General features: G+C 40.2%; 1 protein-coding gene across 1 annotated transcript; it reads right to left on the reverse strand.

Moving 5' to 3' along the window:
* Nucleotides 1-15,956, reverse strand: slc7a5 (solute carrier family 7 member 5). The gene is made up of 10 exons (XM_067501629.1): nt 15,163-15,956; nt 13,639-13,764; nt 8,178-8,283; nt 7,872-7,916; nt 7,641-7,764; nt 7,408-7,511; nt 7,126-7,222; nt 6,689-6,838; nt 4,576-4,753; nt 1-4,462 (listed from the first exon to the last, which is right to left on the reverse strand). The coding sequence occupies exons 1-10, from the start codon at nt 15,731-15,733 to the stop codon at nt 4,407-4,409; spliced, it is 1,557 nt and encodes a 518-aa protein (XP_067357730.1). The 5' UTR covers nt 15,734-15,956; the 3' UTR covers nt 1-4,406.

Here is a 15,956-nt window from a genome sequence, read left to right on the forward strand (position 1 = left end):
TTTTTTTTGTGATGCATTCACTTTTTATTTGCTGGAATAAAAACAGGAAACTCAAGAAAAGGGGGCAGGGGGGCAGCATGTGTTGCTCTGTTCTCGCCTTTCATCATACTTTTAGTGTTGCTCAGTTAAGTCCACTCAACAAAGATTTATTGTTTAGTTCTGTCCCTGGAGAAACAACTTAAAAGTGCATCTGAATGCACTAAAGAAAAAATGAGCTTGACTCCAATACTGCAGGCTTTCCGAGTATTTTTCACTCTTCGGTTAAAAAATAAAAAAATAAAAGTCCAGAAGTGGCCTTTTTCAGCAGAAGCAAGAGCACAGCAATGAGGCACAAACACATCTACACAGTAAAGGTCTGAAGACAAGCCATTACAGAGGCTTTGACATTCCAAGTCCGCTCAGTTTTAGCCTATAAGAGGGGACAACAGTGGAATACAGGAATTTTTTGAGCATCAGTCTATCAGAAGCACTTGTGAGAGGAGCATGAAAGAGCACAGATGAGCAGTTTGCAAACACGTAGCTTACACCATCGAACACACAGCATAACACATTTTACTTTCTCTTACTCTGCTTAAGACCTAAAACTGATCATTTGTGTGCTCATCTTTCCTGTGCTGCAGATGCCCCAGCACAAAGCTAGATGAAAGACAGCTTAGCAGAGGTACAAATGGATCATCGTCAAGCTCACAGCTACATGTGCTGATGCATAAAAAAAATTAAATTAGTATACATTTTAAACATGACAAAAAGGGAAATTAAAGATAATTTGATGAAGATGATTTGATTGTTTTTAATGAAACCAGCAACAGCGGTCCACTCACATCAGTATCCACCTGTCACATCAGGTCAAAAAACAGTAGCGGACAACTGTGATTGTTATCCCCCAGTCTTCTTTGCACATTAAATTAAGTCATCTTAGTGATGCTGTGCAGATGTGGTAATGTTCCATCCCCAGTGATTAACTGATAATTGAAGGACAACATCAAACTGTTTTTCCAGAGGACAGTCAGGTTTGAAGTTTGTGTCAGGTTGAATAACTAATGGAATTTTAGGTCTCGAAAATGTAGTCAAAGGATAGCTAATGAAACAATAGCGTTTCTGAATTTGTAAAGCCTCGACATTTGCTTAAGTGTACAAGTATCTCCACTGAACCAGATTAAGAGCACAATAGTTCTACAATAGTGATTGTAGAAGGTCCAGTCAGAAACAAATACATTCTGTTACAAATGTGCCTTAATTATTCCAACGTGTCAGGGGCAGTGTATCATGCTGTCAGCAAAACATGAGCATCATCAGCTGGTGAAACTGTTATAGATAACAGGTCAGCAAATAATGATGGATTAAACATCAGCAGACATCAACATCAATCAAGTGTCAAAAATAATCGCTCTGTTTCTGTCTCTTAGGCCGCTAAATGCTGCACTGTGTTCATCAACAAGTTGCTAAATTTGTCAGTTTGTTGTTTGGTGCAAGTCATGTAGAGCAGTGGTTCTCAATCCAGGTCCTCAAGAACCAACAAAGCCTGCAATGTTCATTGCTGATTTGACTGGATCAGGTGTCCTCAGTTTATGAAGCTAGAGCATACCAACTAAGATGAGGGTGCAGTAAAAGAAGAAGTGAATTGGTATCTTCCAGCTTCTGATTAACTGATCACACCTGATCCAAAAGATCGGCAATGGGTACTGTAGGGTTAGTTGGAAAGGAAGCAGGATGGGGTCTTTGAGGACCAAGATTGAGAATCTGACATACAGTAGGGTACAGTGGGTAATACTGGAGCCTTTAAACAAGCATGATGAGATCCATGAGACTGAAGCAAAACATCTAAGGGCGGGCAACTAAACCACAGCTAAAAGATGCTCGAGTGCTCCGTAGAACTAAAGGGAGCTGCAAATTTGTGTTGATAATTTTCTCTGGGTTTGTATTTCACATTACACATCCATTCATTCATTTCATTGATTGTAAAACCAAATGGATTAGAGCAGCTTTAACTAAAACATACCAGAGTCAAACCGTTAGGATACTGTACCCTTTTGTGTACTGGCTCATTTTGCTGTGATTGTACAAAATTTTTAGCCAAATTTGAAAAAAAAATATGAGAAACTTAAGGAGAACAGATGCAACAAAAAAATTCCAAAATCAAGCATAACATAAAAATAACTCAACATTTCTGTATGAAGCACTTTCCATTAAGTGCCCTGTAAACAAAGTAGAGAGAAAATAGCAACACTTTTCTACAAATAAATAAATAAAATCTCTATGGCCCTATTTCTGTTAGTTTTCCATCGGCTGGTGCGATGACTGGAGTGTTAGGAAGGCTCTATGTCTACACTCATTAAACCCATCTGCATCCTCCACAGCAACAACTGTGCCACCTATATACAGCATTACATGTGGTCTCCATGGAAACGATACCATACAGCACGTACTGGGAGGAGGATTGATGTTAATAATAACATAATAAAACACTAACTTGTTTTTGTAACTGTGTGGAAACATATTAATAACTACGAAACACAAGGATTAAAATTAAAAACTGGAATGTCATATTCCTATCTGAAAATGTGCTCCTTCTGTATTCAAACCACACACAAATAAAACTGTATTTGTCTTCCCAGGCTGGACCATATGCTTGATCTCTTACTGTCCTCTCCTTCTACCCAAATTAAGAAACACACAAACACAGAAAATGTCCTAATGTAACAGTGTTGAATAGTAAAAAATTTAAATTGTCACAAGTGTCTGTTGGTCCAGAAAGAGTTGTTGAATTCATCTGTCTGTGTCCTAGAAGATAACACAAATAACTGGGTGAGTACCCTCACCCCACCCTGTCCCTCCCCACCTCATCAAGCACACACACTCACATACACACACACACTTAATGTACTGTACATGCATGACTCATGTCCACTGCACTAAAAAATAAGAACATCAGCTTTTTATGACTCTGCTTCAACCTAACTACAGTTACAGTAGTCTCTTGTCTCGTAAATAAGCAGTGGGATGACGTTTCAGTGGCACTCTTTGAGCCAGGCTCAGCACACTAAGATATTGATCCACAAAGAGAGAAGAATTAGATCATTGACCCACAAAATAATGAACAGCAGGGAATATAGCACTTTGAGTTTTGACCCACCTTCCAGTGGTAGCCATAATGCATACCTCTGTCAATCTGACCACATGACTTAAAAATGCAGTGCAACTTCAATTGAACAGAAATATAATGAAGTGACACTTACAGTATTATGTTTACAACCCTGGCCACACTGGTTTTACAGGTAAACGTGATGTGAGTAGGCTCTGAACAAAAAATACAACTTAACAAAACCTCTTTTTCCTTTTCACTACATCCACAAACAGTGACAGTGAATCCACAGTAGAGATCAAGCCCTGCAACCACTGGTCCTTACACTTCCCATAATGCAATTTAAAATCTTAATTTCATTAAACCCTTCCTTTTGGGCAATTTCCTACATTGTCACCTTTTAATGCAGGCTCTCTGTCATGCAAAATAGAGATCATCTTCTGAAAATCTTGAGGTTTATCTTTCCTGACTTCATAAAGCTTCTCCACAGCCACACAAGATATTTATCAATAAATTGTTCAGGCTTGTTTACATTAAGCATTTATAAAAATGATCAGAAAAGCCCCTTTACTTCACTCCCTCACCACATGAAAGCCGACCCTATTTCCAGTTTCCGGGAGCCTACAGTACATGCGAAAGGATAGATTAAGTAACAGTGTGACCACCATTATAAAAATGAGAAAAAACATAATAGACTAAGATCTTCATTCAACTTCAGTCACTTTATACAGCAGCAGAGACAAATAAAAACAACCAGACGGACACTGAAAGGTCAGGGGCAGGTAGTTGCCCACATGCCACACTATCAAGGACAAGGAGCAATAACACAGACATCTCCAGACACACTACAATTGCTATGAACTGTGATGAATGCAGAGCCTGACATTTCAAAAGAAATGGCTCCATGAATATTTGACAACACTCATCATCAACTTGCAGCTGAAGGCAAAAGTTGCTTTGAGCAGATTGAAAGTGGATGATTGCAGGTACTGGTTTTACACTTGGGAGAGCTCTAACCCACACGTAAAACCATCACACACCACCACCTACTGCCAGAGCCAACAGCTCCAACTTCATTTGCCACATAAGGCACAACTTACCAAACACAACAGGCTGATTAAGAACAATAAAGGAAAAGGGAACATAAAAATTAATTGAAATGTGTTATACAGACTTTGTCTGTCTAAACTTGTCAGCAACATAAGAAACAAAAGGACAGTTGAAGACCACAAAGACAGTAGCTTGTGTCTGTCTTCATTAGGTTCCTTATCATTTTGGGGGGGATTTCAACGAAGGAGGGCGGATTTCAAAGAAGGAGGGCCTTTTAGGACTCTTGAGGCACCACGTCCATCATTTTCTGACACAACGCTGTGGTTGAGACTGCAAAGCAAACATAAGAGATGATTATCCATGATGTCCCGTGAAATGACTCATTTCTGAAATGCAAACACAAGAAAACATATATGTTATAAATATATAAATGTTGTACTCACATATTCCATGCAACATCCACTTGGGTTTGTTCTTCCACCACACACCCATAAAGTAGATGGGCACTCCTGTAATGATGATGGCAAAGCCGATGGCACACTCCACCGGAGTCTTCCAGATCGAGACGACAATGAGAAAGAGGCAGGCAAGCACGAAACTCACTGGCAACGCCATATTAACCTGAAGGCACAGAAATGAGAGAGTTTCCAAAGATTTATAATGTTCAGATAGAGTGAACTCTCCATAGAGACTAGTTAAACATATTGTGAAATAGGCTTGTTGCAGAGATATAAATGAGAAGACAGACTAATACTTGGCAACACACATAACTTCCTGGCACATAATCCTCTTCTTTTTTATATCAAATTACCGAACAGCATATGAAGTGATCTTTACAGGTGCTGCTAAGTGAATTTTGTCATCTTTGGAGGGAGTCATGCTAGTTGTTTCCTACCTTTATTCTAAACTAAGCTAACTTGCTTGATTTATTTCTTGGTAGATTGACAAGTCAGCGCTACAACAGTCAAGTTGCAACAGATGGACTGTAACTGATTATACTGCATATACATATGAAAAACGGGGATCTTGCTCCTTTCCAAAGGTCCTCTCAAAACTAGACCTACGACCACTACCTAAAAAGATGGCATGCAAAAATAAACATGGAACATGCTGTCTGTGCCACGTTTTACACGTGTCCATAGACCTTAACTCCAGTGGGAGAGGTGCAGGAGCCACAGCTTTTAAAGTGTGATCATCTTTAATTTTAAGGAAGGGGAATCTCCAGTTTGACTGGTAGTGTACAGTGTGTTTCGGGAGCTTTTTCACTCCAAGTACACATAGAGAGTGTTAAAAGTGGAACACAATGGTGAAGTGGGAATCCTAAAAAAACCAAAACAATGAGCAAAAAGACACTAAAATGCTCAATAAATCCATGGGGAACTCCAGGCATGGTTAAGAATTCTTGTGACACTGGTCTGTGCATATATTTCTGAGTAATACCCATGTATTCATCCATTATCATAACCGTTTATCCTGTTCAGGGTTGTAACCCTAACCCAGTCATTGACATTGGGTAAGAGGCGATTTACAAACTGACCAGGTCTCCAGTCTTTCTCAGCGCCAACACAGATAATATTTTGGACTATATATTTTTGAGTGTGAATCTACTGTAACTGTGTAGAGACGGTTTGTGAAAGCCCTTTGAGTGAACTGAGGTTGTCATTAAACCCTTAGGTTACTGATGTACTGAATCTCTTAACTGAAGGGAGCAATTAGTAAATCTAATTGAGTGGTTCTCTGGTAGTTCCAAATCTGATGAACAGCAGGAATGTGACAGACAAAGAGAGAAGAAAGAAACTGAGCAGGAGTGTGGAAGAGAGAGATAGAGGCCATCATAGAGAGAATGCCACCACTGTCCCATCACACACCAACACTCACACTCACACTCACACTCACACACAGAGAGAGAACTGGGCCAATAGATCCATCTGCCTCTTTCACTTCACTGTCCTGACAGACTCCATCACTGAGCAATATAAAACATTGTGTCAGCAGGCGCATGAGTTACGTCAGACTGGCCATCAGGCTGTAGAATTGTTAAACACACAGTGCATCACATGTGAAAACTCACACACTCACATGCAAACAAAGTGCAACAGTTGTTCTCTTTGTGTTGAGGAGTCTTGCAGCAACTGGTCTAGTCAGTAGGGATTGTGCTCTTCTTCGTGTGTGCCCCCAGACAAGAAGGCAACTACCCAGCTGAAATGTCTCCAGCTTCTTTTCTGTCCTGTTCTGTCTGTCTAGTCTACTTGTCTAAGATCTTTGTCAGTGGATCTTTGTTGTTTGCCTGGGACAAAGAAGAAACATTTCCTCCTGCCAAAGCTAACTTAAGTGGGAGTCAATAGAGACAAAGACCAAGAGAGACTTTATTGCCGACTCATCTCTGAGCATCTTTGTGCACTTGTCCATGTCCCTAAAAATAGGTTGAAACAAATCTGCTCCTTTTGAACATTTTGAGTATTTTTCAGCAAACCATTTGAGAAAAAAAAGACAAACAATATCCATTACTCCTTATTTCTTATATTCTGATTGGTAACTGCCTCTGTGTTCACTCACCTTGATGGGACGCTCCAATTCCGGCTTCTTATAACGTAGCCACATCATCCCAACAATTGCCATGGCAATGCAGAGCCAGTTGAAAAAGCTGAAGAAGTTGATGACAGAGAAGATGTCATTGGAGAAGGCGTAGAGTAACGTCATCGCACACTGTAGAGAGGGAGAGGGAAGCAGTGAATTATGTAGCTTCTCAGTAAGGCCATGACTAGAAAAAAACATCCCAGATTTAAACTGTAAGCTCACTTATCACAGAGGCTGTAAGCTTTGTTAGGTGTCTATTTTGAAGCAAAGCATTCAGGGCTATTTGTAGTTTTATATTTTTCCCACAGCATCATTATATGAGACTTTATTATAACTACCTTTATTACCAGTAAAAATCAGTGGTTGTGTTTTGATTAGAATCTGTTCCGAGTGAATTACAAAATAAAAGCACATACGGTAAATATAAGTGAGGGCAGAGGGGTCAGCAGGGTGGGGTGGATCATTGAAAGTAGACTGGGCAGGTGACCCTCCCGGGAACCCACAAAGAATAACCTGTGAGATTAAAAAAAAAGAAAAAAAAAAACATGCAATGGGTACTGAGTGAAAACGGATTAATGACTGTGATTATTGCATTTTGTACTCTGGGTGTGGTGATTCTGCAGGTGTATTTGAATTCACCATACAGACATACAGTAGGGTTTCTGAGTGTGTTTTTCTTATAGTGTGTTTGTGTGTACCTGGATGATGTGAACAGGGAGCCATTGACTGATCCGAAACAGGAAAGTCCTACAAAGACTGGGATGATCCAGGCCATCGGACCTAGGTAGTGGTTTCCAAAGTCCTGCAGGACATCACAAGAGAAATAATTGATATTACATGTGTGAGCAATGTGCTCGATCACAACACTAAAATTGTTTAGTGCCTGTGTATCATATAGTGACTATCAGTGTAGTAGTGCTAAGAAGCTCACCACAGCCACAGCCTCTGAGTTGAGCATCTCACTTGGGGAAAGTGTAGTGAAATATGCCAGGTTGGTGAGAACATACACTATTGTCACTATGGGCAGAGAGATGATGATGGCAAGGGGAAGGTTTCTGAGTAAGACATACAAACAGTGTGAGTTATAAATACAGACTATTGGCAATTCATTTGCAAACATGTCATCAATACTGATGAGTTCAAGTCCGTCATTAACACTCACTTGTACGGCTCAATCATCTCCTCAGTAACAAAGTTTAAGTAGTTCCTAGAAGAATAAGAGGAAATAATCAGTTTGACAGATTGAGTTGTAAAGCAATACAATTGAATAATGTATTGTACAGCTGTTCTCTACATGTTATAGGACACTTAGTGGAATGTTCCCATGTTCATAGATGATATATTCTTACTCATTTGTTTTAAGTATAATGAATGGATACACAGTGCATGTTCATTTCCATCCTTTGACCATGAGGTTAAATGACATTTAAATATATTGTCTGAAGAGGCAGTGCTGTGGTTAACTCACCAGCCACCATAGGCAAACAAGCCACTGTACAGTGCCAGGCCGATGCTGCCAAAATCATACTTTGACCCTTTGAAGGAGTTCTCTATGAGAAGATATTCTATATCGCCTGTGGATAAATGAACAGGGAGAGAGAATTAGGTTAAGACAAAAAAAGTCTAAATCCTTGTGTCCTGCATTATTTATCTAAAGGCCCCTTTACTAGGATGTGGAATGAATGAAACAATAATCTGTATTTACCCAACATACACCAAAAGGCATTTGGAATATTGAGTTTAAATCTGTCTCAGTATGTGGATCAGGGAAGGGCAGCAGGAAATAATGGACTTAAAATGGGCTGAGACGGTTTATAAGTGACCCAGACTATGGATTGACCTCAGGCAGGAAGAGATCACACAGTAATCAAGTAGATGGGGCTAAAAAATGAAAAAAAGTTGGTTGGCACTGCCTTGCTCAAGGGCAGGGTAACAGTGGTTGTTAATGACTGTCTTAGTAATTCTGAGGATTTATGACGTTTTGATTAGAACCCCTCTTGTTGGACCTCCAGGTTTCTGCTGCTTTGTGGGGATCTGCCACATTCCTGCCTTAGCTCTTCCCCACCACATCCACACACATTCTCAGACAAGGCGACGGTTGCTAATACAACAGCCCCGGGGCAGGTTCACACTGGGAGAGTTAGCCCTAAGCCACTGTGCAGCGTGGGAAACGCCCTATTACTGCTCTGTCTCTATGACTACCTGCCTCACATTAGAACAAATAACCAGACAGGCAGGTGTCTGACCACAGCATCCTCAGACTTACACCTGGCCAGTGCTGCTCTACACACCAGCCTGACATCTATTTTTGTTTAGTCTGGGTCATATCTGTAGTTATTTCTTTTTTTATTTTGTTGACAAAAATAAAATTACAGGTTGACAAAAAACAAACCTTTATTTTCAAAGTTTTTTTCTATTCCTTGATTATTTCTTTTCCCTCTGTCTCCTTCATTTCTTCCACTGCTCTGACCAGGAAACACTTTGCTGCTGCTATCAGTTTGTCATATGGTGCGTGTGCCAAGCAGGGAAGGTGAGACACACACTTGCACATGCGCACAGTAGAAACACTCACACTCAAAGGTGCTCATTCACCAAAGACAGGACATCACACAACCCGAGATCCTAAATCTAACTAGAGGTTTACAGCTAAGCATGTCTCTCCAAAGCCCCCCCAACAAAAGAAAATTCTAGTGCTTTCATTTCACCAATTTCACCATCAATCTTGAATTTATTGTTAATTATAAGCCTGAAGAAGCTGTAACACAACAGGTTCATTAATATATTTAACATCTAAATGCCAGTGGAGTGTGTTGGAGTAATAGGTTAGTGAATACGCACACCAACACTAATACAGCTCACTAAATAACACAAGCTGTTCTGAGGAAGCACACTTCCTGTGAATTAATCTTACTCCAACAGCAAAGATAAGACCATTAGTGTACAAACAGTTTACAATAGATTTAAAGAAATAAGGGTAAAGGCATTAAATAGATTAGGCCCATTTTTATGACTGAGATAAATGAAAAAAAAAACTGTGCTTAGCAATAGATTTACAATGTTTGAGTGTAACCCTCCCACTGCACAAACACACACCTGTTTTTTCTGAACACTATTAAAATGTACAAGACGACAAACACTACTGGTCTATAAGTGTTTGCACTATATAACTTATGTATCAAATACATTAATAATAAAAAGCTGAGGACGAAAGTGAGAGAAAAGTGAAATTAATCAGAGGTGAGTTTAGGCTGTTAGGTGCTAGTTAGAGATCAGTCTCTGTGAGCGTTTTACTTCCAAGTACTGTGGGCAGTGTGTCAGTCTGAGAAAGCAGAGGTTTATTGGGGCTAATGAGATTACACTGGTCTCTAATCTGAGACAGCAGCAGACTGACCTTTATGAGCCACGGAGCTCCATCAACACAAGCACTCGATATGAAATCAGAGTGTAAAAAAGCAACTGGGAGCAGTTTAATGGTTCAGCGTAAGCAGAGCTGAGTATGTTTGTTGTCACTTTGTCACAGGTTTTCTTTACCAAACTGTGATGACTGAACCCAAACTGATGCAGCAGGGAAACTCAGTCTCAGTTTACAGTGTGGGGCCTAATCAAAGCCTACTCACTTAAGAAATGTGATTACTTATAGACATTCAATTCAGCTGCAGCCACTACCAGTTCACTGATCAATAAGTTCTAACTATCAAAAAGATGTAAATCCGAAACAATTCTATCAGAAGTGATCGATTCAGTCAATATTTACTTTTTTCCAAGAATTCAATAACTAAACAAGCTAGTGACTGGCTAGTTAAAAAAAATAGTGTATATTGCTAAAATATACTGATCAATAAATCTCTCAAATCTTATGAAGTGGCACAGCACACTGACAGCCAGTGGGATTGCAATAATGGCAGAGAATCTTACCCCGAGGCAGGTGAGTTTCTTGATGTAATCACATGCCACGCACCCAGTCTTTGTCTAAATCTACTAAAGTCACTGCGTCCTCAGATAAACAGCTATTATATGCACACTATGGAAAAGCAGACTTATTGCATGAGGGGCTTAGGATGGAACTTACAAATGAGGAGAATTACTTTTTATTTTTCAGTTACGCACTCAAAACAATGGTTAGAACGGCAGGGTTTATCTTTACGCTCTGTGGATTAAAGCAAAACAAACTTCCTGCTTCCCCTAAAGGAACACGACGGACCTGTTAGAGCACATGCTTGTTATTTATATGGGATTGGGTTGTCAGTGACATACAGTAATCTACTTAATTGAGGAAGGGCAGACACAACATTTTTAACATGTTCAGTGATCAGTGGTATGAGGAACTGTTTCATAGTACAAGAGGCTGGGGCTGACTGCTTATTAGTCTGATTGTATCAAAAGGAAGCCTCATGGATGCTTATCATTTTTTAACCCTTTAATTACGCTACCATAAACTGGAATAAGGCAATTTTTTTTACCGAGTGCGACATCATGAATTTGGCAAAAGCAATACACAATACATCCCAGTGACCCTAAATGACGCCCCTCTAAGAGCATGATTAACACTGCTGAACTAATTTAAGCTTTGTTTGCTATTATTACATCTTAGTCCACACACTCACCACCCCACCAATCTTTTAATGGGCTTCTCCAACATCTTACTTTACAACTCCTTAGTTCCCCATTTCTCTGTCTCTCACGTGAACGTGCTTATAAAAAAAAGAGCCTACAGTTTAATCTGAATGTACATGATGACTATACATTTAGTACTTTTATTTTATTTTTAAATGACTGTTTGGTTGACAAAAAACTGCAGAATATACACAAAAGGCAAAAAGCCAGTTTTCCCTGATAGTCCTGCTGCCGCCAGTGAAATTAGCTTCCCACAGGGCACTACACATCTCTCTCTTTCACTGTAAAATGCCAGTTTCTCTCTATCCATACTTTATCCCACTCTTTTTCCTCCCCACCTTCCCTCTCGCTAACCTCACTGACTCTTTCTTTCCCCTGGGTCTAAACAATTCCACTCAGTGTTCGAGTCCTGTTTGCCCAGCAGGCAGCTGATCTGATACCTTTGACCTCAGCCTTCCACACATACAGTCAGTCCTGACATATCCTGCTATATATACAGTAAGTGTGTGTGTGTGTGTTTGGGTGTTTGTGGTCGATAAATGATTTAGGTATGTTTGGGCTTTTTTTTTTTAAATAGATCTTTCAAGCTCCAGCAGCTACAGGTAAAAACCTTTCTGCTCCATCATGTTGGAGCAATAACTCTAGTTTGGTTTTGATTAGTTAGAGTGATGAATAACGAGCCTAACCCTAACCCATAACGACCAGATCACATTAAAGTGATTTTACAGAAAAACAATGCTACCACTAAAAGATATCAGCTAAGCAAGGACATAAAGTCTTGTTGTTACACACAGGTACTGTGCAGTGTCTAAGAGAGTTGTTTAGAATACAAATCATGTGATTTTTTTTTATCTGTCCTAATATGAAAGGGCCCAGTGTCCTTCAAATTGTGATAAAGGTAACAGTAGAACACTTCTTTAACTAATCTAAAGATTCAAGTTACATAAAAACATCACTGATATACAACTGATAAATACGACTTTTCCCTGAAAAGGGGGATACCTTCATTTGTAATAAAATGACAGGAGCAAAGTAAAATTGAAGTGCTGGTGTTGCAATTCAAGGCAAACTAAGAGAACTGTTGCATTTCAAAGCAAAATTTCAAGGTCAATGTCAGGAGTGAGGTCAAAAGATGAGAGGTCACAGGTAGAGTAAACATACCAACCAGAGGAAACACACAGCTGGAAGAGAAAAGTGGTTGCTGGTGTGGTCAGCTACTCTCTGCACAATCACACCTCTGTCTGAACTGCAGTTTAACATTTTTCCAATGCATCTCTCTTCAGACAACTACTGTCAACTTCCAGCAGGTATTTGCTGCAGGATTACATTTACTCTGCAAGACTCAGTTTGTGTCTTATATTGACTTCCCTTTGCCCACAGCAATGATTTAATCTGATGTAATGCACCCAGTTTTTTATTTACCATTGTGTTTACTACAACAGCCCACATCTTCAGTACATGCAGAAAGAGAAGAATCCACTGAGTCGCAGCATAGTCTAATAACTATGACATGAACCCAGTTACTCCTGAAGTAAGCTCACAATCAAACTCTCCTCTCCAGGCTTCCTCTATTGAGCAGAGTACGATTCTCTGAGCGAACTTTCTGTCTGTATAAGACCTTTTTCAGAAAACCATAAATTACCTGATCGTTCACCTTCCCATAGTTAACGGGACTCAGGTTTTGCTTGTTCTGCTCTAGTCAAAAACTAATGAGCAGATTTCTAAATGAAGGGACCTGTGTTCTATTCAAGAGCCATTGTCTGTTTTCTTTGCACTTTTCACTCATCTCTGGCTACACTTCACAACATTCTGTTAAGTTAATGAGGGTCCGGGAGTCCAGGAAGTCAAAGACCACCTACTCCACTTCCACAGATTCACCGCTCACATAGAGCAAACGCAACAGTCTGTGTTGCGATTAACTTTAAACACAGATTATAGTCCCAAGTTTTGATCAGCTAGTGTAGCAGAATAAGTACAAGAGAAGTCTGAAATAACTGGGAAGCAAGGAGAGTTGTGTCAGTTAAGTCATCATAAACTGGATTACACAAAATCTAATGCTGAGGAATAAATGAATTCCATTCAAGATGGATTATTTGATTCTTTAAGCAGGTCTCTTTCTTTATAAAATATATATATATATATATATATATAAAATGATCATGTTGATTATTCATATTATCATTAGCCTAAAATTATAATTACAAAATTATACTGAATTTAACATAATTATCAGATGAGTATTCCTGTAGTTCTGCATAAGTGCAATGCATAAGTCCACATGTGTATTTGTGTGTAGTTGTGCTTGTACACAATACCTTGAAAAATTCTTACAAAGCCAATAATGATGATGAGCGCCAGTGCAAGAAGTTTGGCTGCAGCAAAGAAGTCCTGCACTTTGGTGGCTGCCTTCACACTGTAGCAGTTCACAAATGTCAGCAAGACTGTGGAGAAAAAGAGAGAGAGACCAAAGTGTTGGCAACCTTATAAACAGCTTTCTGGTTCTTTGGACTGTGTTAAAAGTGATTAACTAAGGCAGCAGGTCCATTCGAAGCTCCAAAATCAGGTCGGGGCCACAAAAGAAATACGAGACAGAGAGAACAATGAGGCTCTGTGTAAAGGAGATCAAGACAAAAAGAGAGAAAACAGAGTACAGTAGAGTGCTGGACACACTTACACACACACAGAGCATCTCAACGCATAGTGAGCTAAACACTTGGGATGCGTGTGTGTGTGTATAGAAATTTGGCTCTTAGCTCCATAATGATCTTCACCACCCCAGTACCCACACCACAGGTACAATGAAGGGGGCAACCCTCATGAAACCCCTAAGGAAACACAAACACTTGCATACACATTCATGCACGCACAGACACACACACACACACACACACACACACACACACATAACTGAACCTTGTCATGTGGTATCAGCTAGGACTTAGCCCTTTGTCAATCTAAAGATTAGCTGGCACATATATTAGTATGCCTGCATACACAATGGCTTGTTTAATCATGTATTCAGACAGAGTTGTACTGTAAAATTAAAGGAGGGTACTTTTTGAAACTGTGCTCAAATACAAAGAATGGTCTTGACTAGCTAAAGCAGCTAATAATCCACAGTTAATCTTGTTAAGACTCCATACACAACCAGGCACAAAACACACAAAGTGTTTGTGATACAAACACACAAACTTAAAACTAATATTGCACTGGAAATCAAAGGTCTGTAGAATAAAAATAACATTTACAGATGAGGTTAAATTGACTGTTTTGAGCAAAATTAAATATAAGATGCATATTTGTCCATCTCATTCCCTTCACTTTTAATAAATGCGCGCGTTTTAATTCCTCAAACATAATTATATACCCAATTTCTTTGTAAATACCAATATAGAGCTAAGAAAGATGCAATTTGATCATTTAATTGTGTACAACATGTGGTTTCATTCTTTCTTAGTAACTCTCCTGGTGATGTTAAAATACAAATGATGAATTATTGAATTATTAATTATATTCACTGTTTTGTAAATTATTTACATTTATTAGATAATACTAGAGTTGAAATTTGATTTTTTTTAAACTCATGAAGCATTAAATGCAACCAGCATTATAAAACTATTAAATTACAATACATTGCTGCTAACTGATGTAACTAAGCATCCTCCATCACTGAAGCTGATGTAATATTGCGACATTTTTCAACATTTGAGGCTACACGCGTGTAAATGTCACTCATTCAAATGAGTTGCAACAGAAGCACACAAGCAGGTTGGGTGGCCCGGTTATTACACATCTACTGGAAGTTGCATCATCCCAGGCATCATGGCTCGGGTACTTACGGATGCAAAGACATGCCACCAGCTTGGCCCCAGTTTCCGGCACAGGGCACTCAGGGAACAGGGGCTTCAGTAGGTAGGTGGCGAAAACGTAAGCGACGATGTACTGCGAGGAGGGTCTGATTATGAGCAGCTCGATCCAGAGTTTGAGGAAAGCAGTCAGAGAGCCGTACACCTCCAGGATGTAGGCATAGTCTCCTCCGGACTTCGTGATGGTGGTCCCGAGCTCCGCATAGCACAGGGCTCCTACCGTGGAAAAGACCCCGCACACTGTCCACACTATCAGAGACAGACCCACAGAGCCGGCTTTATCCACCACGCCAGTCGGTGTGACGAAGATACCGGAGCCTATGATTGTACCCACGATGATAGCCACACCGTTCACCAGGGTGATGGTCCTCTTTAGGGCGACCTCACCTCCCTCTCCTTCGGCGGCGTTGTTGGGGCTCTTGTCGTCCCTTCCGGGTGCTCCACCCTGGTTGGAGACCGGGATCAGCATCTTCTCGGTGACCTGCTTGTCCTCCTCCCTGTCCACGGAGGAATTTGAGTTTCTCTTTTTTATCGCCGACATCATTAGCTGAGTTCCTTTTTCTGCCTCGCACGGGGAAACACAAAGCTTCCCGGTCTGCTCGCTTTCCTCCTCTGTCGCCCTTGTCCGCCAGTTCCTTGTCTCTGTTGTCCCTGGTGTGTGCTTTGATGCCGGCTGGACACAGCCACGAGGAGTCCGCTCGGTCAGTGTTGATCGCGAGTGAGTGCGGCGTGTTCTCTCGTGTCTCTAACAAGAACTGTTCCTTACG

This window comes from Channa argus, chromosome 4, assembly GCF_033026475.1.
Source record: "Channa argus isolate prfri chromosome 4, Channa argus male v1.0, whole genome shotgun sequence".
NCBI lineage: Eukaryota > Metazoa > Chordata > Actinopteri > Anabantiformes > Channidae > Channa > Channa argus.

What these genes read in the sequence shown, in the direction of transcription:
- slc7a5 (XM_067501629.1), bottom strand. Translation starts at nt 15,733, where the DNA reads ATGATGTCGGCGATAAAAAAGAGAAACTCAAATTCCTCCGTGGACAGG. An exon ending in GGTGGCATGTCTTTGCATCC is followed by an intron (nt 13,765 to 15,162) that starts GTAAGTACCCGA and finishes TTTTCTCCACAG; the next exon opens with TCTTGCTGACATTTGTGAAC. An exon ending in GAGATGATTGAGCCGTACAA is followed by an intron (nt 7,765 to 7,871) that starts GTGAGTGTTAAT and finishes TGTCTTACTCAG; the next exon opens with AAACCTTCCCCTTGCCATCA.